Raw genomic sequence first — 26,582 nt, forward strand, 5'->3', positions numbered from 1 at the left:
TATTTGTAGGGAAATGGTGTTAGGGAAATTGATGGGATTGAAGGCCGTTAAATTCCCAGGGCCTGATAATCTACATCCTAGGGTACTTAAGGAAGTGGCCCTAGAAATAGTAGATGCATTGCTGGTCATCTTCCAAAATTCAATAGACTCTGGAACAGTACCCATGGATTGGAGGGTAGCTAATGTTACCCCACTATTCAAAAAAGCTGGTAGAGAGAAAACGGGGAATTTTAGACCGGTAAGCCTGACATCGGTAGTGGGGAAAATGCTAGAGTCCATTATTAAAGATGTAATAGCAGAGCACTTGGAAAACAGTGACAGGATCGGACAAAGTCAACATGGATTTACAAAAGGTAAATCGTGCTTGACTAATCTACTGGAATTTTTTGAGGATGTAACTGGTAGAATAGATAAGGGAGAACCAGTGGATGTGGCGTATTTGGACTTTCAGAAGGCTTTCGATAAGGTTCCCGCATAAGAGATTGGCGTGCAAAGTTAAAGCACATGGGATTGGGGGCAAGGTACTGACTTGGATAGAGAACTGGTTGGCGGACAGAAAGCAAAGAGTTGGAATAAACGCATCTTTTTCCAAGTGGCAGGCAGTGACTAATGGGGTACTGCAGGCATTGGTGCTAGGACCCCAGCTATTCACAATATATATAAATGATCTAGATGAGGGAACTAGATGTAATATCTCCAAGTTTGCAGATGACACAAAGCTGAGTGGGCGTGTGTGCTGTGAGGAGGATGCCGAGAAACTCCAGTATGATTTGGACAGGTTGGGTGATTGGGCAGATGCAGTATAATGTGGATAAATGCGAGGTTATCCACTTTGGTGGCAAAAATAGGAAGGCAGATTATTATCTGAACGGCAATAGATTGGGAGAAGTGGAAGTGCAACGAGACCTGGGTGTCCTTGTGCACCAGTCGCTGATGGTAAGCATGCAGGTGCAGCAGACGGTTAAGAAGACGAATGTTATGTTGGCCTTCGTAGCAAGAGGATTCGAGTACAGAAGCAAGGATGTCTTGTTGCAGTTGCACAGGGCCTTGGTGAGACCACACCTTGAGTATTGTGTGCAGTTTTGGTTGCCTTATCTGAGGAAGGATGTTCTTGCCATGGAGGGAGTGCAGCGATGATTCACCAGACTGATAACTGGGATGGCAGGAATGACGTATGAGGAGAGATTGGGTCGATTAGGCTTATATTTGCTGGAGTTCAGAAGAATGAGGGGATCTCATTGGAACATAAAATTCTAACAGGACTAGACAGACTAGATGCAGGAAGGATATACCCGATGGTTGGGGAGTCTAGAACCAGGGGTCTTAGTCTAAAGATAAGGGTTAAGCCATTTAGGACAGAGATGAGGAAGAATTTCTTCACCCAGAGAGTGGTGAACCTGTGGAATTCTTTCCCACAGAAGGCAGTTGAGGCCAATTCATTAAATATATTCAAGAAGGAGTTAGATATATTTCTTAAGGTTAAAGGGCTATGGGGAGAAAGCAGGGATAGAGTACTGAATTTGAATGGCGGAGCAGGCTCGAGGGGCCGAATGGCCTACTCCTGCTCCTATCTTTGTTTCTATATTCACAATCTACATCAATGATTTGGATGAGGGGACCAAATGTAATATATCCAAGTTTGCTGATGATACAAAGCTGGGTGTGAATGTATGTTGTGAGGGGAATGCAAAGAGGCTTCAAGGGGAAATAGACAGGCTAAGTGAGTGGGCACGAACATGGCAAATGGAATATAATGTGGAGAAATGTGAAGTTATCCACTTTGGTAGGAAAAATAGAGTATTTTAAATGGTGAGAGATTGAGAAATGTTGGTGTTCAGAGGGACCTGGGTGTCCTTGTACACGAATCACTGAAAGTTAACAGGCAGGTACAGCAAGCAATTAGGAAAGCAAATAGTATGTTGGCCTTTATTACAAGAGGATTTGAGTATAAGAGTAAAGATGCCTTACTGCAATTATATAGGGCCCTGGTGAGACCACACCTGGAGTATTGTGGACAGTTTTGGTCTCCTTACCTAAGGAAGGATATACTTGCCACAGAGGGAGTGCAGCGAAGGTTCACCAGACTGGTTCCTGGGATGGGGGGATTGTCCTATGAAGAGAGATTGAGTAGACTAGGCCTATATTCTCTAGAGTTTAGCAGAATGAGAGGTGATTTCATTGAAACATACAAAATTCTTAAGGGGCTGGAAGGGTAGATGCAGGGAGGATGGTTCCCCTGGCTGGGGAGTTTCAAACCAGGGGTCACAGTCTCAGAATAAGGGGTGGACCATTTAGGACTGAGATGAGGAGAAATTTCTTCACTCAGAGGGTGGTGAATCTTTAGAGTTCTCTACCCCAGAGGGCTGTGGAGACTCAGTCGTGGAGTATATTCAAGACAGAGATCGATAGATTTTTGAATATTAAGGGAATCAAGGGATATGGGGATAGTGCAGGAAAGTGGAGATGAGGTAGAAGATCAGCCATGATCTTATTGAATGGCGGAGCAGGCTCGAAAGGCCAAATGGCAGCCTACTGCTCCTATTTCTTATGTTCTTATCATTCCATGTTCTCTCCGTGGCTCATTCACTGCTTCATTTTCAGGGGCGATTTGGCATATTTCGATGGGCTGAGTGAAACGATTCTGGCCGTGGGACTGGTAAAGCCCAGAGCAAGTAAGTGCCCTGCGACAATCCAGCTTTCGAAGTGGACGGCGACTGACCAGACATCAGGGGCACTTCAAAGCTACCTGTCGGACTCCCAGTCCACACCCAGAGCAGTCTTGTGCCTGGGGTCAGAGTTTATTTTGTGCCTCCTCCCTCACGGACAACGGCCTGTCTGTTTTCCACCCACCTCAGTGGTGGAACTTTGTATACGTGAGCTTCTCCCCGGGCAAACTGTACAGCAGGACACTGTGACAGATCGATGTACTGGACACTGGGCTCGGGACAGGGGCTGTGACAGATCGATGTACTGGACACTGGGCTCGGAACAGAGGCTGTGATAGATCGATGTACTGGGCTCGGGACAGAGGCTGTGACAGATCGATGTACTGGACACTGTGCTCGGGACAGAGGCTGTGACAGATCGATGTACTGGGCACTGCTCGGGACAGAGGCTGTGACAGATCGATGTACTGGGCTCGGGACAGGGGCTGTGACAGATCGATGTACTGGGCACTGCTCGGGACAGAGGCTGTGACAGATCGATGTACTGGACTGGGCTCGGGACAGAGGCTGTGACAGATCGATGTACTGGACACTGGGCTCGGGACAGAGGCTGTGACAGATCGATGTACTGGACACTGCTCGGGACGGGCTGTGACAGATGATGTACTGGACACTGGGCTCAGGACAGGGGCTGTGACAGATCGATGTACTGGGCTCGGGACAGAGGCTGTGACAGATCGTTGTACTGGACACTGGGCTCGGGACAGAGGCTGTGACAGATCGATGTACTGGACACGGGACAGGGGCTGTGATTGATCGATGTACTGGACACTGGGCTCGGAACAGAGGCTGTGACAGATCGATGTACTGGACACTGGGCTCGGGACAGGGGCTGTGACAGATCGATGTACTGGACACTGCTCGGGACAAAGGCTGTGACAGATCGATATACTGGACACTGGGCTCGGGACAGGGGCTGTGACAGATCGATGTACTGGACACTGCTCGGGACAGAGGCTGTGACAGATCGATGTACTAGACACTGGGCTCGGGACCGGGGCTGTGACAGATCAATGTACTGGACACTGTTCTCGGGACAGAGGATGTGACAGATTGATGTGCTGGACAGTGGGCACGGGATAGGAGCTGTGACAGATCGATGTACTGGACACTGGGCTCGGGACAGGGGCTGTGATCGATCGATGTACTGGACACTTGGCTCGGGACGGGCTGTGACAGATCGATGTACTAGACACTGGGCTCGGGACAGGGGCTGTGACAGATCGATGTACTGGACACTGCTCGGGACAGAGGCTGTGACAGATCGATGTACTGGGCTCGGGACAGGGGCTGTGACAGATCGATGTACTGGACACTGCTCGGGACAGAGGCTGTGACAGATCGATGTACTGGACACTGGGCTCGGGACCGGGGCTGTGACAGATCAATGTACTGGACACTGTTCTCGGGACAGAGGATGTGACAGATCGATGTACTGGACAGTGGGCACGGGATGGGAGCTGTGACAGATCGATGTACTGGACACTGGGCTCGGGACCGGGGCTGTGACAGATCAATGTACTGGACACTGTTCTCGGGACAGAGGATGTGACAGATTGATGTGCTGGACAGTGGGCACGGGATAGGAGCTGTGACAGATCGATGTACTGGACACTGGGCTCGGGACAGGGGCTGTGATCGATCGATGTACTGGACACTGGGCTCGGGACGGGCTGTGACAGATCGATGTACTAGACACTGGGCTCGGGACAGGGGCTGTGACAGATCGATGTACTGGACACTGCTCGGGACAGAGGCTGTGACAGATCGATGTACTGGGCTCGGGACAGGGGCTGTGACAGATCGATGTACTGGACACTGCTCGGGACAGAGGCTGTGACAGATCGATGTACTGGACACTGGGCTCGGGACCGGGGCTGTGACAGATCAATGTACTGGACACTGTTCTCGGGACAGAGGATGTGACAGATCGATGTACTGGACAGTGGGCACGGGATGGGAGCTGTGACAGATCGATGTACTGGATACTGGGCTCGGGACAGAGGATGTGACAGATCGATGTACTGGACACTGGGCTCGGGACCGGGGCTGTGACAGATCAATGTACTGGACACTGTTCTCGGGACAGAGGATGTGACAGATCGATGTACTGGACAGTGGGCACGGGATGGGAGCTGTGACAGATCGATGTACTGGATACTGGGCTCGGGACAGAGGATGTGACAGATCGATGTACTGGACACTGGGCTCGGGATAGGGGCTGTGACAGATCGATGTACTGGGCTCGGGACAGGGGCTGTGACAGATCGATGTACTGGGCACTGGGCTCGGGACAGAGGATGTGACAGATTGATGTACTGGGCTCGGGATAGGGGCTGTGACAGATCGATGTACTGGGCTCGGGACAGGGGCTGTGACAGATCGATGTATTGGGCCCGGGACAGGGGCTGTGACAGATCGATGTACTGGACACTGGGCTCGGGACAGAGGATGTGACAGATCGATGTACTGGACACTGGGCTTGGGACAGAGGCTGTGACAGATGGATGTACTGGACACTGGGCTCGGGACGGGCTGTGATCGATCGATGTACTGGACAGTGGGCACGGGATAGGGGCTGTGACAGATCGATGTACTGGACACTGGGCTCGGGACAGAGGATGTGACAGATCGATGTACTGGACACTGGGCTTGGGACAGAGGCTGTGACAGATGGATGTACTGGACACTGGGCTCGGGACGGGCTGTGATCGATCGATGTACTGGACCCTGTGCTCGGGACAGAGGCTGTGACAGATCGATGTACTGGACACTGGGCTCGGGACAGAAGATGTGACAGATCGATGTACTGGACACTGGGCTCGGGACAGAGGATGTGACAGATCGATGTACTGGACACTGGGCTCGGGACAGGGGCTGTGACAGATCGATGTACTGGACACTGTTCTCGGGACAGGGGCTGTGACAGATCGATGTACTGGACACTGTTCTCGGGATGGGGGCTGTGACAGATCGATGTACTGGACACTGGGCTCGGGACAGGGGCTGTGGCAGATCGATGTACTGGACACTGGGCTCGGGACAGAGGCTGTGACAGAGGTTGATGTAGTTTCATGAATTGAGTTTTGCTGTAAATACGTGGGCGAGTGGCAGCTCTGTGTACCAGACGTGTGAGCTGGACAGTGTGGCTGTGTCTCATTCACAGGCTTTGAAGATAAGAACATAAGAAATAGGAGCAGGCGTAGGCCATATGGACTATCGAGCCTGCTCCGCCATTCAATAAGATCGTGGCTGATCATCCACCTCAACTCCACCTTCCCGCCCGATCTCCATATCCCTCGATTCCCCTAGAGACTCAAAATCTATCTATCTCACCTTGAATATACTCAAAGACTCAGCATCCACAGCCCTCTGGGGCAGAGAATTCCAAAGATTCACAACCCTCTGAGTGAAGAGATTCCTCCTCATCTCAGTCCTAAATGGCCGATCCCTTATCCTGAGACTGTGCCCCCTAGTTCTAGACACTCCAGCCAGGGGGAAACAACCTCTCAGCATCTACCCTGCCAATCCCTTTCAGAATCTTGTATGTTTCAATGAGATCACCTCTCATTCTTCTAAACTCCAGAGAGTATCGGCCCATTCTACACAATCTCTCCTCATAGGACAGCCCTCTCATCCCAGGAATCAATCGAGTGAACCTTCGTTGCACCGCCTCCAAGGCAAGTATATCCTTCTTTCGATAAAGAGACCAAAACTGTGCCCAGTACTCCAGGTGTGGTCTCACCAAGGCCCTGTATAATTGTAGCAAGACTTCCTTACTCTTATACTCCAACCCCCTTGCAATAAAGGCCAACATACCATTTGCCTTCCTTATTGCTTGCTGTACCTGCATGCTAGCTTTCTGTGTTTCTTGCACGAGGACACCCAAATCTCTCTGAACACCAACATTTGAAAGTTTCTCACCATTTAAAAAATATTCTGTTTTTCTATTCTTCCTACCAAAGTGAATAACCTCACAGTTCCCTACATTATACTCCATCTGCCACCTTACTGCCCACTCACTTAGTCTATCTTTATCCCTTCGCAGACTCGTTGTGTTCTCACAGATTACTGTCCCACCAAATCAGCAAACTTGGATACATTACACTGTCCCTTCATTTTTTTTTATTCATTGATGGGATGTGGGCGTCGCTGGCTAGGCCTGCATTTAGTGCCCATCCCTAATTGCCCTTGAGAAGATGGTGGTGAGCCGCCTTCTTGAACCGCTGCAGTCCATATGGTGTAGGTACACCCACAATGCTGTTAGGAAGGGAGTTCCAGGATTTTGGCCCAGCGACAGTGAAGGAACAGCGATACAGGTCCAAGTCAGGATGGTGTGTGGCTTGGAGGGGAACTTGTAGGTGGTGATGTTCCCATGCGTCTGCTGCCCTTGTCCTTCTAAGTGGTAGAGGTCGCGGGTTTGGAAGGTGCTGTTGAAGGAGCTTTGGCGAGTTGCTGCAGTGCATCTTGTAGATGGTACACACTGCAGCCACAGTGCGCCGGTGGTGGAGGGAGTGAATGTTGAAGGTGGTGGATGGAGTGCCAATCAAGCGGGCTGCTTTATCCTGAATGGTGTCGAGCTTCTTGAGTGTTGTTGGAGCTGCACTCATCCAGGCAAGTGGAGAGTATTCCATCACACTCCTGACTTGTGCCTTGTAGATGGTGGAAAGGCTTTGGGGAGTCAGGAGGTGAGACAATCGCCGCAGAATTCCCAGCCTCTGGCCTGCTCTTGTAGCCACAGTATTTATATGGCTGGTCCAGTTCAGTTTCTGATCAATGGTAACCCCCAGGATGTTGATAGTGGGGGATTCAGCGATGGTAATGCCATTGAATGTCTAAGTCATTAATATAGATTGTAAATAGCTGAGGCCCAAGCACTGATCCTTGCGGTACCCCACTAGTTGCAGCCTGCCAACTGGAAAATGACCCCTTTATCCCTACTCTCTTTTCTGTTAGTTAGCCAATCCTCTATCCATGCTAATATATTACCCCCAACCCATGAGCCCTAATCTTGTGCAATAACATTTTATGTGGCACCTTATCGAATGCCTTTTGGAAATTCAAATACACTACATCCACTGGTTCCCCTTTATCTACCCTGCTAGTTACATCCTCAAAAAATGCAAACTATTTCCCTTTCATAAAACCATGCTGACTCTGCTGAATCATGTTATGATTTTCTAAGTGCCCTGATACCACTTCCTTAACAATGGATTCCAACATTTTCCCAACGACTGATGTCAGGCTAACTGGCCTGTCGTTCCCTGTTTTCTTTCTCCCTCCTTTCTTGAATAGCGGTGTTACATTTGCTACCTTCCAATCTACTCGGACCGTTCTAGAATCTCGGGAATTTTGGAAAATCAAAACTAATGCATCCACCACCTCTTTTAGAACCCTAGGATGTAGGCCATCAGGTCCAGGGGATTTGTCGGCATTTAGTCCCATTAGTTTCTCTAGTACTCTTAATATTAATTACGTTAAGTTCATCACCCTCATTAGACTCTTGGTTCGCCACCACATTTGGTATGTGTTTTGTGTCTTCTACTGTGAAGACAGATACAAAATATTTGATTGACGTTTCTGCCATTTCCTCATTCCCCATTATAATTTCTCCTGTCTCAGCCTCTAAGGGACCAACGTTTACTTCTGCTACTCTTTTCCTTTTTACATACATGTAGAAACTCTTCCAATCGGCTTTTATATTTCTTGCTAGTTTCCTCTCATTCTATTTTTTCAGTTTTTATCAGTTTTTTGGTCATCCTTTGCTGGTTTCTAAACTCTCCCAATCCTCATGCTTCCTGCTATTCTTTGCAACATTATAAGCTTCTTTCAATCTAATACTATCCTTAACTACTTTAGTTAGCCATGGATGGGTTACTTTTCCTGTGGAGTTTTGTGTCCAGTGTATCTGTCCGCCTGTTTGTGATATACTTGAACAAATTAGTATTGAGAGGGAGGAGGTACTAGCGGTTTTAGCGGGCTTAAAAGTGGATAAATCCCCAGGCCCAGACGAGATGTATCCCAGGCTACTGTGTGAGGCAAGAGAGGAGATTGCAGGGGCTCTGACACAAATTTCAGATCCTCTCTGGTCACAGGGGAGGTGCCAGAGGACTGGAGAACAGCTAACGTAGTATCATTATTCAAGAAGGGTAGTAGGGATAAACCAGGGAATTACAGGCCAGTGAGCCTAACATCAGTGGTAGGGAAATTATTGGAAAACATTCTGAGGGACAGAATTAGTCTCCACTTGGGAGAGGCAAGGATTAATCAAGGATTGTCAGCAAGGCTTTGTCAGGGGGAGATCATGTCTAACCAATTTGATTGAATTTTTTGAGGGGGTGACTAGGTGCGTGGATGAGGGTAGTGCAGTTGATGTAGTCTACATGGACTTCAGTAAGGCTTTTGACAAAGTCCCACATGGGAGACTGGTCAAGAAGGTAAGAGCCCATGGGATCCAGGGCAATTTGGCACATTGGATTCAAAATTGGCTTAGTGGCAGGAGGCAGAGGGTGATGGTCGAAGGTTGTTTTTGTGACTGGAAGCCTGTGTCCAGTGGTGTACCGCGGGGATCGGTGCTGGGTCCTTTGCTGTTTGTAGTGTACATTAATGATTTAGATATGAATGTAGGAGGTATGATCAGTAAGTTCGCAGATGACACGAAAATTGGTGAAGTGCTAAATAGCGAGGAGGGAAGCCTCAGGCTACAGGACGATATAGACGGGTTGGTCAGATGGGCAGAACAGTGGCAAATGGAATTTAACCCTGAAAAGTGTGAGGTGATGCATTTTGGGAGGACTAACAAGGCAAGGGAATACACAATGAATGGTGGGACCCTAGGAAGGACAGAGGATCAGAGGGACCTTGGTGTGCATGTACATAGATCCCTGAAGGCAGCAGGACAGGTAGATAAGGTGGTTAAAAAGGCATATGGGATACTTGCCTTCATTAGCCGAGGCATAGAATACAAGAGCAGGGAGGTTATGATGGAGCTGTACAAAACGCTAATTAGGCCGCAGCTGGAATACTGTGTGCAGTTCTGATTGCCACACTATAGGAAGGACGTGATTGCATTGGAGAGGGTGCAGAGGAGATTCACCAGGATGTTACCTGGGCTGGAGCGCTTCAGCTATGAAGAGAGACTGGACAGGCTGGGGTTGTTTTCCTTGGAGCAGAGAAGGCTGATGGGGGACCTGATTGAGGTGTACAAAATTATGACGGGCATAGATAGGGTAGATAGAAAGGAACTTTTCCCCTTAGTGGAGGGGTCAATAACCAGGGGGCATAGTTTCAAGGTAAGGGGCAGGAGGTTTAGAGGGGATTTGAGGAAAAACTTTTTCACCCAGAGGGTGGTTGGAATCTGGAACTCACTGCCTGAAAGTTCTCCAAGTTTGCAAACAACACAAAGCTGGGTGGGCGTGTGTGCTCTCCAAGTTTGCAAACAACACAAAGCTGGGTGGGCGTGTGTGCTGTGAGGAGGATGCCGAGAAACTCCAGTATGATTTGGACAGGTTGGGCAGAAGCATGGCCGATGCAATATAACGTGGATAAATGCGAGGTTATCCACTTTGGTGTCAAAAACAGGAAGGCAGATTATTATCTGACTGGCAATAGATTGGGAGAAGGGGAAGTGCAACGAGACCTGGGTGTCCTTGTGCACCAGTTGCTGAAGGTAAGCATGCAGCTGCAGCAGGCGGTTAAGAAGGCAAATAGTATGTTGGCCTTCGTAGCGAGAGGGTTTGAGTACAGGAACAAGGATGTCTTGCTGCAGTTGTACAGGGCCTTGGTGAGACCACACCTTGAATATTGTGTGCAGTTTTGGTCGCCTTATCTGAGGAAGGATGTTCTTGCCATGGAGGGAGTGCAGCGAAGATTCACCAGGCTGATACCTGGGATGGCAGGAATGACGTATGAGGAGAGATTGGGTCGATTGGGCTTATACTCACTGGAGTTTAGAAGAATGAGAGGGGATCTCATTGAAACTTATAAAATTCTTAAAGGACTACACAGACTAGATGCAGGAAGGATGTTCCTGATGGTTGGGGAGTCCAGAATCAGGGGTCACAGTCTAAGGATAAGGGGTAAGCCATTTAGGACAAATATGAGGAGGAATTTCTTCACCCAGAGAGTGGTGAACCTGTGGAATTCTCTACCACAGAAGGCAGTAGAGGCCAACTCATTAAATATATTCAAGAAGGAGTTGGATATATTTCTTAAGGCTAAAGGGATCAAGGGATACGGGGAGAAGGCAGGAACAGGGTACTGAATTTGGATGATCAGCCATGATCTCATTGAATGGCGGAGTAGGCTCGAGGGGCCGAATGGCCGACTCCTGCTCCTATCTTCTATGTTTCTATGGAAGGGTGCCAGAGGCAGGAACTGCCACAACATTCAAGAAGCATTTAGATGAGCACTTGAATCGCCATAGCATACAAGGCTACGGACCAAGTGCTGGAAAATGGAATTAAAATAGACAGGGCTTGATGGCCGGCGCGGACACGATGGGCCGAAGGGCCTCTTTCTGTTCTGTAAAACTGTATGACTCTTTAATGCGAATCCAACTTTGTGGTTCTAGGGATATTCCAACCTCACATCCGACAGCTGCTTGTACTGACCACCCCCGTCGACATCGTGATCCTGGGCGTCAGCTTCACCAACTCACAGACAGGTACAGGGCGCACGTTGTGGGGGATTGTGTCCGGGGGAGAGCGGGTACCTTGTGTCCATGGGGTGTTGGGAGGCTGTATACAAGGAGCAGGAACCCTGGCTGATTTCTCCTCTCTCCCTGTCTCTCAGAGCGGGATTAAACGGAGTGGACTTGAACAGAGTGTTTTTTTTGGGAATTTGGAAAGAGTGGGAATTTGGAGAAGAGGGGGAAGTAGTTGTTGCTTTTCGCCTACACTACTTATAGTGCTTTGTGTTACAGGTAGATATTTAATTTCAGTACCCTTAGCTTAAGCTAAATCAAGTAAATAGCCAAGAAATAGGGTCCTGAATTTAAATAAAGGAAACTACGATGGTATGAGGCGCGAGTTGGGTAGGATTGATTGGGGAATGTTACTCAAAGGGTTGACGGTGGATAGGCAATGGCAAACATTTAAAGATCACATGGATGAACTACAGAATTTGTTCATCCCTGTTTGGCATAAAAATAAATCAGAAAAGGTGTCTCAACTGTGGCGAAATAGGGAAACTAGGGATAGCATAAGATCCAAGGAGAAGACATATAAATTGGCCAGAAAAAGCAGTAAACCTGAGGATTGGGAGCAGTTTAGGATTCAGCAAAGGAGGACAAAGGGATTAATTAAGAGGGGGGAAATCGAGTATGAGAGTAAGCTTACAGGGAACAGAAAAACTGACTCAAAGCTTCTATAGATATGTGAAGAGAAAAAGATTGGTGAAGTCAGGCGTAGGTCCCTTGCAGTCAGAATCAGGGGAATTTATAATGAGGAACAAAGAAATGGCAGACCAATTAAATACATACTTTGGTTCTCTCTTCACAATGGAGGACACAAATAACCTCCCAGAGATGTCGGGGAACATAGGGCCTAATGAGAGGGAGGAACTGAAAGAAATCAGTATTTGTAGGGAAATGGTGTTAGGGAAATTGACGGGATTGAAGGCCGATAAATCCCCAGGGCCTGATAATCTACATCCTAGGGTACTTAAGGAAGTGGCCCTAGAAATAGTAGATGCATTGCTGGTCATCTTCCAAAATTCGATAGACTCGGGAACAGTTCCCATGGATTGGAGAGTAGCTAATGTTACCCCACTATTCAAAAAAGGTGCTAGAGAGAAAACGGGGAATTATAGCCTGACATCAGTAGTGGGGAAAATGCTAGAATCCATTATAAAAGATGTAATAGCAGAGCACTTGGAAAACAGTGACAGGATCGGACAAAGTCAACATGGATTTACAAAAGGTAAATCGTGCTTGACTAATCTGCTGGAATTTTTTGAGGATGTAACTGGTAGAATAGATAAGGGAGTGTGGTAAACCACTTCTATCGTTCACTATCGTTACACTATGGTTATCACTGTTATATCGTTACACTATGGTTATCACTGTTTACACTGTTGTATCACTACACGAGGTCGCCTCTTGTCACGCTGTTATACCTGGGCTGACCACTGCTGACTCCGCCCATGGCTCCACCTACTTGCCCAGGTATAAAGGTGGTCGACTGGCTGGTATTCCTCCTTGTTGGATCCGATCACCCACGAGGGTGGGCTCTTGTTATTTAGCCAATAAAAACCTATAGTTACTGTCTTAACTCGTCGCTTTTCATTGGATGAATTGATAGGTATATCAATTTTATTGGCTAAATTTTGAAATGTCTTTAACGGAGCAGCCAAACGACCAGTCAGACGCCCAGCCACAGCAGCCGGCCTGGCTGCGAGCCCTCCGACCGCCGTACCTGGATCTAAACCCACAGGCAGCAAACTCAGCCCTCGACTTCAAACACTGGCTGAGCTGTTTCGAATCCTACCTGGGAGAATCCGGCGTGCCTCAGAGATCCAAACTAAGAGTTCTGACCGCCCAAGTGAGCCCTAAAGTATTTGCACTCATCCAGGACCTTACGACATACGAGGCCACCCTCAACCTGCTGAAACAACAGTACCGGAGCCCGGTAAATTCTATGTATGCCAGACATCTCCTAAGATCCCGCCCGCAACAGCCAGGAGAGTCTGTAGATGAATTTTTACGGGCGCTACAAACACTCGGCGGGGACTGTGACTTTAAAGCTGTAACGGCTGCAGAAAATACTGAAGAGAATATCCGCGATGCCTTCGTGAAAGGCCTTCGGTCCGACTACTCACGGCAAAGACTGCTCGAATCGAAGGACCTCGACCTGAACACAGCTGCAGCCCTCGCTCGCTCTCTGGAAGTGGCCCATCGGGACCTTGAGGCGTATTCCAGGTACTGTGCTGCGCGACCCTGGGACTCGGGCCCGACCCCGACCGCAATACCCCTCGCACCGCCGCCTCTGGGACCTACCTCAGCGTCGGCGTCCCGGACCCGATCGGGACCGCCACCCCCGGTACCGGCTGCGACATCGGAGCCCCGCGATCGGGCCGCCGGCTGCTTTTTCTGTGGCCAGGCGAAACACCCGAGGGCGCGCTGCCCTGCAAGAAACGCGACCTGCTCCGACTGCCTCAAGAAAGGCCACTTCGCGAAGGCCTGCAGGGGGAAGGCCACAGACGCCAGCAGTGCCTCATGCGAGTTGTGGGGGCGGCCATCTTTCATCAAGGCCACAGATGCCAGTATCCCCTCGTGTGAGTCGTAGGGGCGGCCATCTTTGATCAAGGCCACCGACGCCAGCAATGCCTCGTGAATTGTGGGGGCGGCCATCTTCTCCGCCATTTTATTCAACGTCGTGGGTGCCGCCATTTTGCCCACCACACTCGACCGCCACCTTGTCTCCAGACCCGACCACCGCCTCACCCGCAGACTACAGCAGCTCGCTCAGCCATACATTCGCCTCCGTCACACTGGACCAAGCTCGCCCGCATCACCTGTCCAAGTCCATGATGGACATCAAAGTAAACGGCCACGCCACGACCTGCCTGTTCGACAGCGGAAGCACGGAGAGTTTCATCCATCCAGACACGGTGAGCCACTACTCCCTCACTGTCCGGCCAACGCGCAACCGGATCTCGATGGCGTCGAGGTCCCATTCTACAGACATCAGCGGCTACTGTGCTGTGACCCTGTCGGTTAGGGGCACGGAGTATAAAAATTTTAAACTCCTCGTCCTGCCCCAGCTCTGCGCTGCCGTCCTACTAGGGCTGGACTTCCAATCCCACCTTCAAAGTGTCACTTTGGCATACGGTGGACCCCTCCCTCCACTCAGTCGACAACCAGCAGCCTTTAAACCGCCCACCGCGTACCACCTGCGGCCTATCCACCCTCAAGGTCCCGCCCCCCTCCCTGTTCGCTAACCTCACCTGCGACTGTAAACCCGTCGCCACCAAGAGCAGGCGGTACAGCGCCGGGGACAGAGCTTTTATTAGCTCTGAGGTGCAGCGTCTCCTGAAGGAGGGCATCATCGAGAGGAGCAACAGCCCCTGGCGTGCCCAGGTCATAGTCGTTAAGACCGGCAATAAAAACCGCCTGGTCATCGACGACAGCCAAACCATAAACCGGTACACCCAGCTGGACGCATACCCCCTTCCCCGCATATCTGATATGGTCAATCAGATTGCACAGTACCGGGTATTCTCCACCATCGACCTTAAGTCGGCCTATCACCAACTCCCTATCCGCCCAGAGGACCGCCAGTATACCGCCTTCGAGGCGAATGGCCGCCTCTAACACTTCCTTAGGGTTCCCTTCGGCGTCACCAACGGGGTTTTGGTCTTCCAAAGGGAGATGGACCGGATGGTTGACCAGAACGGGCTGCAGGCCACGTTCCCTTATCTAGATAACGTCACCATCTGCGGCCGCGACCAGCAGGACCACGATGTTAATCTGGAGAAATTCCGCCGAACGGCTGAACCTCACTTACAATAAGGAGAAATGCGTGTTTAACACCTCGCGTCTCGCCATCCTCGGCTGCGTAGTAGAGAACGGAGTCATCGGCCCCGACCCCGAAAGAATGCGCCCCCTCATGGAGCTTCCCCTCCCCCACTGTCCAAAGGCGCTGAAGAGAACCCTGGGGCTCTTCGCCTACTATGCCCAATGGGTGCCCAATTATGCGGACAAAGCCAGACCCCTCATGAAGTCAACCTCCTTCCCCCTGACGGCAGAAGCGTGCGCAGCCTTCTCCCTCATAAAGGGAGACATTGCTAAGGCCACAATGCACGCGGTGGATGAGTCCATCCCTTTCCAAGTGGAGAGCGATGCATCCGACTTCGCCCTAGCAGCAACCCTTAACCAGGCGGGGAGACCTGTGGCCTTCTTCTCAAGGACCCTCCAGGGCCCTGAGATCCGACACTCTTCGGTCGAGAAGGAGGCCCAGGCGATCGTGGAGGCAGTAAGACGCTGGAGGCATTACCTGGCAGGCAAACGATTTACCCTCCTCACCGACCAGCGTTCGGTCGCTTTTATGTTTAATAACAAGCTGAGGGGCAAAATCAAGAACGACAAGATCTTGAGGTGGAGAATCGAGCTCTCCACCTATGATTATGATATCTTGTACCGGCCGGGTAAACTGAACGAACCCCCAGATGCTCTATCACGAAGTACATGCGCCTACGCGCAAATTGATAGACTGCAGACCCTCCACAACGACCTCTGCCACCCCGGGGTCACCAGACTTTACCACTTCATTAAGGCCCGCAACCTGCCCTACTCCATCGAGGAGGTCAGGACCATGACCAGGAACTGCCAAACCTGTGCCGAATGCAAACCGCATTTCTTTAGGCCGGACAGAGCAAGCCTGATCAAGGCCACCCGCCCCTTCGAGCGCTTGAGCATCGATTTTAAGGGGCCCCTCCCGTCCTCTGACCGTAATGTGTACTTCCTCAACATCATTGATGAGTACTCCCGTTTCCCCTTTGCCTTCCCCTGCCCAGACATGACCAGTACCACGGTCATCAAATGCCTGAACGACCTCTTCGCCTTGTTCGGGTTCCCGAACTATATACATAGCGACCGGGGCTCATCCTTCATGAGCGAGGAACTTCGCCAGTTCCTACTAGCGAGAGGCATTGCTGCAAGCAGGACCACCAGCTACAACCCCCGAGGGAACGGCCAGGTGGAAAGAGAGAACGCGACTGTCTGGAAGGCCGTTCTCTTAGCCTTAAAGTCTAAGGGCCTCCCAACCTCTCGCTGGCAGGAAGTCCTCCTGACAGCGCTGCATTCCATCCGGTCACTGCTTTGCACGGCCATTAACGCCACCCCCCATGAGCGAATGTTTGTTTTCCCCAGGAAGTCGACGACGGGAACCTCGCTACCAACATGGCTGACTTCTCCGGGGCCCGTCTTGCTGCGAAAGCACGTGAGGGCCCATAAAACGGACCCCCTGGTCGAGAGGGTGGACCTCCTGCACGCCAACCCCCAGTACGCCTATGTGGCATACCCAGACGGGCGGGAGGACACAGTCTCCTTACGAGACCTTGCACCCTCGGGCACCCCTGAGACACCACCGTTACCCCCCACCACCCCCCCAAATCCAGCCCAGGTAGACGGCATGCCGGAACCCCACGAGCCTTCGCCGACCACGCAGACACCAGCATTAACATCGGATACTGCATCACCGCCGCCGCTGCTGCGCCGATCAGAAAGACTTACGAGGCCTCCGGACAGACTGACATACCCGAACTGGTAGTACACTTCACCCCGCCGGACTCAAATCTAAACAAGGGGTGAATGTGGTAAACCACTTTTATCGTTCACTATCGTTACACTATGGTTATCACTGTTTATATCGTTACACTATGGTTATCACTGTTTACACTGTTGTATCACTACACAAGGTCACCTCTTGCCATGCTGTTATACCTGGGCTGACCACAGCTGGCTCCGCCTGCTTGCCCAGGTATAAAGGTGGTCGACTGGCTAGTATTCCTCCTTGTTGGACCCGATCACCCACGAGGGTGGGCTCTGTTATTTAGCCAATAAAAACCTATAGTTAATATCTTAACTGGTCGCTTTTCATTGGATGAATTGCTAGGTATATCACACTGCAAACAGCAAAGGACCCAGCACCGATCCCTGCGGTACACCACTGGACACAGACTTCCAGTCACAAAAACAACCTTCAACTATCACCCTCTGCCTCCTGCCACTAAGCCAATTTTGGATCCAATGTGCCAAATTGCCCTGGATCCCATGGGCTCTTACCTTCTTGACCAGTCTCCCATGTGGGACTTTGTCAAAAGCCTTACTGAAGTCCATGTAGACTACATCAACTGCACTACCCTCATCCACACACCTAGTCACCCCCTCAAAAAATTCAATCAAATTGGTTAGACATGATCTCCCCTTGACAAAGCCATGCTGACTATCCTTGATTAATCCTTGCCTCTCCGAGTGGAGACTAATTCTGTCCCTCAGAATTTTTTCCAATAATTTCCCTACCACTGATGTTGGGTCACTGGCCTGTAATTGCCTGGTTTATCCCTACTACCCTTCTTGAATAATGGTAGTACGTTAGCAGTCCTCCGGCACCTCCCCTGTGGCCAGAGAGGTTCTGAAAATTTGTGTCAGAGCCCCTGCAATCTCCTCCCTTGCCTCACACAGCAGACTGGGATACATCTCGTCTGGGCCTGGGGATTTATCCACTTTTAAGTCTGCTAAAACTGCAAGTACCTCCTCCCTCTCAATACTAATTTGTTCAGTTTTATCTCAATCCACCTGCCTGATTTCTATGCCTACATCGTCCTTCTCGATAGTGAACACAGATGCAAAATATTCATTTAAAACCTCCCCCACATCTTCCGACTCTACACGCGGATTGCCACTTTGGTCCCTAATGGGCCCTACTCTTTCCCTGGTTATCCTCTTGCCCTTAATATACAGGAAACTCTTTTTTATCCGGCACCGACAGGACCGGCGTGGTGCCGGTTGATCAAAAAGTCCGGATTACAGAGAGGTAGACTTAACAAGGTATGAGAGCCCCGTACACGGCCACAGGTGCAGGAGCCCCGGTTACACGGCACTTGTGCAGGAGTCCCGATTACATGGCCACAGATCCAGGAGTCCCTGTTGCACTGCCACAGGTGCAGGAACCCCGGTTACACGGCCACAGATCCAGGAACCCCGGTTACATGGCCAGTAATATATAGTAAAACTTACCTGAACCTACTCCTTAATTTTGTCGGTTAAGAGAGATTTCTGGATATTTAGGTGCCGGTTAAGAGTTTCCTGTACAGTACTTATAAAACACCTTGGGATTTTTCCTTTATTTTGCCCGCCAGTGGTTTTTTTCATGCCCCCTCTTCGCTCTCCTAATTTCTTTTTTAAGTACCCCCCTGCACTTTCTATACTCCTCTAGGGCTTCCACTGTTTTTAGTCCTTTGTATCTGTCAATAGCCTCCTTTTTTTTCCTAATCCATTCTTGTATATCCCTTGACATCCAGGGTTCCCTGGGCTTGTTGGTCCCACCCTTGACCTTTACAGGAACATGTTGGTGTTGTACTCTCTCTCTTTCCTTTCTGAAAGACTCCCATTGCTCCGATGTGGATTTTCCTACAAGAAGCTGATCCCAGTCCACTTTGGCCAGATCCTGCCTTATCATATTAAAATCGGCCTTCCCCCAATTTAGAACCTTTATTTCCGGTCCATCTTTGTTCTTTTCCATGACTACCTTAAATCTCACCAAATTATGGTCACTGTCACCAAAATGCTCTCCTACTAACACTTCTACCACTTGCCCGGCTATATTCCCTAGAATTAGGACCAGTACCGCCCCCTCTCTTGTAGGACTTTCTACATGCTGGCTCAAAAAGCTCTCCTGGATGCACTTTAAGAATTCTACACCCTCTAAGCCTTTTACACTCTGACTACCCCAGTTAATATTGGGGAAGTTGAAATCCCCTACTATTATTACCCTATTATTTCTATACTTCTGAGATTTGCCTACCTATCTGTTCCTCTATCTCCCCCTGACTGTTTGGGGGCCTATAGTACACTCCCAGCAAAGTGCTTGCCCCCTTTTTGTTTTTAAGTTCTACCTATATGGCCTCATTAGAGGAACCTGCTAAGATATCATCCCTCCTTACAGCAGTAATTGACTCCTTGATTAATATTGTGACACCCCCTCTTTTACACCCCCCTCTGTCTCGCCTGAAGATTCCATACCCCGGAATATTGAGCTGCCAGTCCTGCCCCTCCCTCAACCATGTCTCTGTGATAGCAACAATATCATACTCCCATGTGTTCATCAACATCTTCAATTCATCTGCCTTACTCGCAAGACTCCTTGCATTAAAATAAATGCCATCCAACCTTGCCATACTCCCTTGTGCTGTTACATATTTGCTCTACCTTCCAGGCTGACTTGTTTTTTCCTCTATTTGGCTGTGCATCACCCCCTACTATAGCTCCACTCCATATCCCATCCCCCTGCCAAGTTAGTTTAAACCCCCTCCCCCAATAGTACTAGCAAACCTCCCCGCAAGGATGTTGGTCCCGTTCCGGTTCAGGTGCAACCTGCCCGACTTGTACTGGTCCCACCTTCCCCAGAAGCTGACCCAGTGATCCAGGAAACTAAAGCCCTCCCTCCTGCACCAACTCTTTAGCCACGCATTCATCTGCTCTATCCACCTATTCCTATACTCACTAGCACGTGGCACCGGGAGCAATCCAGAGATTACAACCTTTGAGGTCCTGCTTTTTAATCTGCTACCTAGCTCCCTAAATTCTTGTTGCAGGACCTCATCCCTCTTTCTACCCATGTCATTGGGACCAATGTGAACCACGACCTCTGACTGTTCACCCTCCCCCTTCAGAATGCCCTGCAGCCGTTCAGTGACATCCTTGACCCTGGCAACAGGGAGGCAACATACCATCCTGGAGTCACGTCTACGGCCACAGAAACGTCTATCTGTTCCCCTTACGATAGAATCCCCTATCACTATTGCTCTCCCACTCTTTTTCCTCCCCTCCTGTGCAGCTGAGCCACTCGTAGTGCCACGGACTTGGCTCTTGCTGCATTCCCCTGAGAAACCATCTCCCCCAGCAGTATCCAAAATGGAAAATCTGTTGGAGAGGGATATGAAAGGGAAATCGTGTTGGACAAATCTGTTAAGAGATTTTGGTCTGGGTCATCAGTCTGGCTTTTCAGGTTGTAACTAGCAGAATAGATAAGTGGGAACCAGTGGATGTGGTGTATTTGGATTTTGAGAAGGCTTTCGATAAGGTTCCACTCAAGAGTTTATTAAACAAAGTTGGGGCTCATGGGATTGGGGGTAATATATTAGCATAGATTGAGGATTGGTTAACGTACAGAAAACAGAGAGAAGGAATAAATGGGTCATTTTCAGGTTGGCAGACTGTACCTAGTGGGGTACTTCAAGCATCAGTGCTTGGGCCTCAGCTATTCACAATCTACATCAATGATTTGGATGTAATATATCCAAGTTTGCTGATAATACAAAACTGGGTGGGAAAGTAAGTTGTGAGGAGGATGCAAGGAGGCTTCAAGGGAATATAGACAGGCTAAGTGAGTGAGCAAGAACATGGTAAATGGAATATAATGTGGAGAAATGTGAAGTTATCCACTGTGGTAGGAAAAATAGAAAAGCAGAGTTTTTTAAATGGTGAGAGATGTGTCCTTGTACACGAATCACTGATAGTTAACATGCAGGTACAGCAAGCAATTAGAAAAGCAAATGGTATGTTGGCCTTTATTACAAGAGGATTTAAGTATAAGAGTAAAGACATCTTACTACAGTTATATAGGGCCCTGGTGAGACCACACCTGGAGTATTGTGGACAGTTTTGGACTCCTTATCTAAGGAAGGATAGACTTGCCATAGAGGGAGTGCAACGAAGGTTCACCAGACTGGTTCCTGGGATAGGGGGAATGCCCTATGAGGACAGATTGTGTAGACGAGGCCTCTATTCTCTTGAATTCAGAAGAATGATAGGGAATCTCATTGAAGCATACAGAATTATTACAGGGCTTGATAGGGTGGATGCTGGGAGAATATTTTTCTATGTCATCTAGGAATCAGGAGCAGGAACCCTGGCTGATTTACCCTCTAGCCCGAGGGTCACTGGACATATTGTGGAAAGCAGTAACTGACTATTTGGTCTGGGTCGTCGGTCTGGCTTTGTGTTGCCTGGAGTTAATGATAACTGTTGACTAGTTTACTGTCCTGGCTGGAGTGAGGTTTCACTAAGTGTGGTAATTCTCTTGCTCTTTACCCAAGGACTGGGAATCCTGAATGACAGCTTGTGTGGAGGGATGCAGCTCCTGCCAGACCCCCTCTACTCCATTCCCACAGACAACACCTACCTTCTGGCAGTCACTGCCACGGACACTGGCCGCATATTCCTGGCTGGGAAGGATGGCTGTTTGTATGAAGTCGCCTATCAGGTAAATTTTATCTTCTTACCCTCCGCCCTTTGCTGCACTGCATTGTATGAGGGTTTTGTGGCGGGAGGGAGGGGGTGTAGCGTGAGGGCGGGCGATGGGTGTAGCGTGAGGGCGGGCAGGGGGTGGCGGGCGAGTGGGCAGTGATGAGCGGGCAGTGTGAGTACTTTACTTTGACTTGCTGTTAATTAATCCTTCGATCTCCCTGGTATTCCAGGCTGAGGCCGGTTGGTTTAGCCAGCGATGCAGGAAGATAAATCACTCAAAGAGCTCCCTCTCCTTCCTTATCCCCTCGTTGCTGCAGTTCACCTTCTCTGAAGATGGTAAGTAAAAGTTAAAGCTGTGTGTGGGCTCTGGGTGAAGTTCTGTATCTGAGTGGAATGTCTCTGCTCACCAGCATCAGCATCTCCATAAGTCACACAACAGTAGCCAACCTTGACCTGGCTTTAATTTGCAAATTGGGAAGAGGCTGTAGCTGTTGTACTGGAGCAATTTTGAATCAGCCTGTAGAGCGGTGACCGCTCCGTCCAGCGGGGATTGTGGGGAAGGGAAGCTGCTGTGCAGCGGGTGTGTCTCGTGCAGTGGGACATCAGAATCGGCAGATCGAAAAATAACGAAGTCCATCTAGTTCAGCTTTTACCATCCTGGTAGTTGCAGGATATAATGGAGTTGTTGGTTAATCACAGTCATCAATCTCGATCAATGAGTCTACAACAGACCCAGACATGAGACGAGGAAAACTCCAACTGGTGGAGAGCTTTGCGAACCATAGGCCCAAAGTCACCCGTTGCTCCCAAGCACGCTGCACTCACCACATGTCATGTCTTCAATTACTCACATACTGGATCCGAAAAGGTTATTTTCTGAAAGAAATTAATCTAATTTACACTTAACTGAATTTGCCGAACTTCTTCCACAGTATCCCTTGGGAGCCTGTTCAAGAGATTGACCACTCGCTCACTGAAAGATTGTTCCCACAGCCTTGTGCTTTTCACTTTTATTTCCTAATTGTTTCCCTGTCTCCAGACCCAATAGTTCAGATTGCCGTCGATAACTCCAGGAACATCTTGTACACTCGCTCGGAAAAGGGAGTCCTGCAGGTAGGTGTCGGCTGTGCGTTCACTGTTACAGAGCCTGACACCCGTTCACTGTGTTACAGAGAGACTGACACCCGTTCACTGTGTTACAGAGAGACTGACACCCGTTCACTGTGTTACAGAGAGACTGACACCCGTTCACTGTGTTACAGAGAGACTGACACCTGTTCACTGTGTTACAGAGAGACTGACACCCGTTCACTGTGTTACAGAGAGACTGACACCCGTTCACTGTTACAGTGAGACTGACACCCGTTCACTGTTAGAGAGACTGACACCCGTTCACTGTGTTACAGAGAGACTGACACCCGTTCACTGTGTTACAGAGAGACTGACACCCGTTCACTGTGTTACAGAGAGCCTGGCACCCGTTCACTGTGTTACAGAGAGACTGACACCCGTTCACTGTGTTACAGAGAGACTGACACCCGTTCACTGTGTTACAGAGAGACTGACACCCGTTCACTGTGTTACAGAGAGACTGTATGGACCCACAATAAATTTCACAGTAGGAACAACCAAAATTGAACAAACCACTCACGACACATACTTGGGCTTAAAAATCAGTTCTACGGGAAACTTCAAACTGGCTGTGAATGAACTGAAAGAGAAAGCAAGAAGGGCTTTCTATGCCATCAAAAAATCAATCCAAATAGAAATCCCAATTAGCATTTGGCTCAAAATTTTCAAATCAGTAATTGAACCAATTGCACTCTATGGCAGTGAGGTCTGGGGACCACTAACACAACAAGATTTTGCAAAATGGGACAAACACCCAATTGAGATCCTACATGCGGAATTCTGTAAAAGTATCCTCCGGACTCAAAGGAAAACAGTAAACAACGCATGCAGGGCGGAACTAGGCCAATACCCATTAATAATCACTATCCAAAAAAGAGCCACCAAATTTTGGAATCACCTACAAATGAGCAACCCCCAATGCTATCACTACGACGCCCTGAAATGCCAAGAGCTGACCATAAAGAAGAATACCCTCAGTCAACTAGTCCTGGGACTCAATAAAGTAACTAATAACAATACTAACAATAACCAGCCCCAGGACAGTGACAGGGTAACACAAAGAATTCGACCCAACACAATCGTCGCTAAGCAAAAGGAAAAATATCTGTCATATTGGGCAGAAACAACAAAAACCCAAAGCAAACTCAATTGCTACTTGGCCCTAAACAGACAATACAACATAGCTGATTACCTGACCATGGTAAAGGATAACAAACTGAGAAGAACCTTGACAAGGTACAGACTTAGCGAACATAGCCTAGCGATCGAAAAAGGCAGACACAGGCAGACCAGGCTGCCAAGAGAAGACAGGATATGCTCTCACTGCAGTCAGGGAGTAGTTGAGACAGAGATGCACTTCCTCACAGCCTGTGGAAAATATCAGGGCATCAGAGAGAATTTCTATCAAAAATTCTCACAAATATGCCCTGAATTCAGAAATCTGACTGACAACCAAAAACTCCCATTCCTACTGGGGGAGGAGAGAAGCTGTGTAACACTGGCGGCACACTATGTTACAGCTTGCCATGAACAGAGGGACAACCAGTAAACTAAGACAAGAGTATATATAAACAAGGCGAAAATATATTTATAAACTCAGGGATATACCTGTTTATACACTGTATGAATGGAACCGCGTTTATGTGTTCAACCATAAATGTATTTTGATGCTTTGGCAACATAAGATGTACCTTATCATGCCAATAAAGCGATTTGTATTATTGTATTAGTATTATTGACTGACACCCGTTCACTGTGTTACAGTGAGACTGACACCCGTTCACTGTGTTACAGTGAGACTGACACCCGTTCACTGTGTTACAGTGAGACTGACACCCGTTCACTGTGTTACAGTGAGACTGACACCCGTTCACTGTGTTACAGTGAGACTGACACCCGTTCACTGTGTTACAGTGAGACTGACACCCGTTCACTGTGTTACAGTGAGACTGACACCCGTTCACTGTGTTACAGTGAGACTGACACCCGTTCACTGTGTTACAGTGAGACTGACACCCGTTCACTGTGTTACAGTGAGACTGACACCCGTTCACTGTGTCACAGTGAGACTGACACCCGTTCACTGTGTCACAGTGAGACTGACACCCGTTCACTGTGTCACAGTGAGACTGACACCCGTTCACTGTGTCACAGTGAGACTGACACCCGTTCACTGTGTCACAGTGAGACTGACACCCGTTCACTGTGTCACAGTGAGACTGACACCCGTTCACTGTGTCACAGTGAGACTGACACCCGTTCACTGTGTCACAGTGAGACTGACACCCGTTCACTGTGTCACAGTGAGACTGACACCCGTTCACTGTGTCACAGTGAGACTGACACCCGTTCACTGTGTCACAGTGAGACTGACACCCGTTCACTGTGTCACAGTGAGACTGACACCCGTTCACTGTGTCACAGTGAGACTGACACCCGTTCACTGTGTCACAGTGAGACTGACACCCGTTCACTGTGTCACAGTGAGACTGACACCCGTTCACTGTGTCACAGTGAGACTGACACCCGTTCACTGTGTCACAGTGAGACTGACACCCGTTCACTGTGTCTCAGTGAGACTGACACCCGTTCACTGTGTCTCAGTGAGACTGACACCCGTTCACTGTGTCTCAGTGAGACTGACACCCGTTCACTGTGTTACAGAGAGACTGACACCCGTTCACTGTGTTACAGTGAGACTGACACCCGTTCACTGTGTTACAGTGAGACTGACACCCGTTCACTGTGTTACAGTGAGACTGACACCCGTTCACTGTGTTACAGTGAGACTGACACCCGTTCACTGTGTTACAGTGAGACTGACACCCGTTCACTGTGTTACAGTGAGACTGACACCCGTTCACTGTGTTACAGTGAGACTGACACCCGTTCACTGTGTTACAGTGAGACTGACACCCGTTCACTGTGTTACAGTGAGACTGACACCCGTTCACTGTGTTACAGTGAGACTGACACCCGTTCACTGTGTTACAGTGAGACTGACACCCGTTCACTGTGTTACAGTGAGACTGACACCCGTTCACTGTGTTACAGTGAGACTGACACCCGTTCACTGTGTTACAGTGAGACTGACACCCGTTCACTGTGTTACAGTGAGACTGACACCCGTTCACTGTGTTACAGTGAGACTGACACCCGTTCACTGTGTTACAGTGAGACTGACACCCGTTCACTGTGTTACAGTGAGACTGACACCCGTTCACTGTGTTACAGTGAGACTGACACCCGTTCACTGTGTTACAGTGAGACTGACACCCGTTCACTGTGTTACAGTGAGACTGACACCCGTTCACTGTGTTACAGTGAGACTGACACCCGTTCACTGTGTTACAGTGAGACTGACACCCGTTCACTGTGTTACAGTGAGACTGACACCCGTTCACTGTGTTACAGTGAGACTGACACCCGTTCACTGTGTTACAGTGAGACTGACACCCGTTCACTGTGTTACAGTGAGACTGACACCCGTTCACTGTGTTACAGTGAGACTGACACCCGTTCACTGTGTTACAGTGAGACTGACACCCGTTCACTGTGTTACAGTGAGACTGACACCCGTTCACTGTGTTACAGTGAGACTGACACCCGTTCACTGTGTTACAGTGAGACTGACACCCGTTCACTGTGTTACAGTGAGACTGACACCCGTTCACTGTGTTACAGTGAGACTGACACCCGTTCACTGTGTTACAGTGAGACTGACACCCGTTCACTGTGTTACAGAGAGACTGACA

At 49.3% G+C, this 26,582-nt stretch overlaps 1 protein-coding gene across 4 annotated transcripts in view; it reads left to right on the forward strand.

Annotated features, from left to right (window-relative positions):
- The window catches only part of nup155 (nucleoporin 155), a 246,435-nt gene that overhangs the window by 19,834 nt on the left and 200,019 nt on the right, over positions 1 to 26,582 (forward strand). For all 4 annotated transcript variants that reach the window (XM_085962233.1, XM_085962254.1, XM_085962243.1 and 1 more), the window contains exons 5-9: positions 2,602 to 2,672; positions 11,299 to 11,391; positions 21,546 to 21,712; positions 21,927 to 22,032; positions 22,736 to 22,809. In XM_085962233.1, coding sequence (XP_085818359.1) covers positions 2,602 to 2,672; positions 11,299 to 11,391; positions 21,546 to 21,712; positions 21,927 to 22,032; positions 22,736 to 22,809 — 511 coding nt within the window. The remainder of the gene's footprint in view (positions 1 to 2,601; positions 2,673 to 11,298; positions 11,392 to 21,545; positions 21,713 to 21,926; positions 22,033 to 22,735; positions 22,810 to 26,582) is intronic.

This window comes from Somniosus microcephalus, chromosome 1 (genome assembly GCF_052327205.1).
Source record: "Somniosus microcephalus isolate GS21.2 chromosome 1, FLI_Smic_1.0, whole genome shotgun sequence".
Classification (NCBI taxonomy): Eukaryota; Metazoa; Chordata; class Chondrichthyes; order Squaliformes; family Somniosidae; genus Somniosus; species Somniosus microcephalus.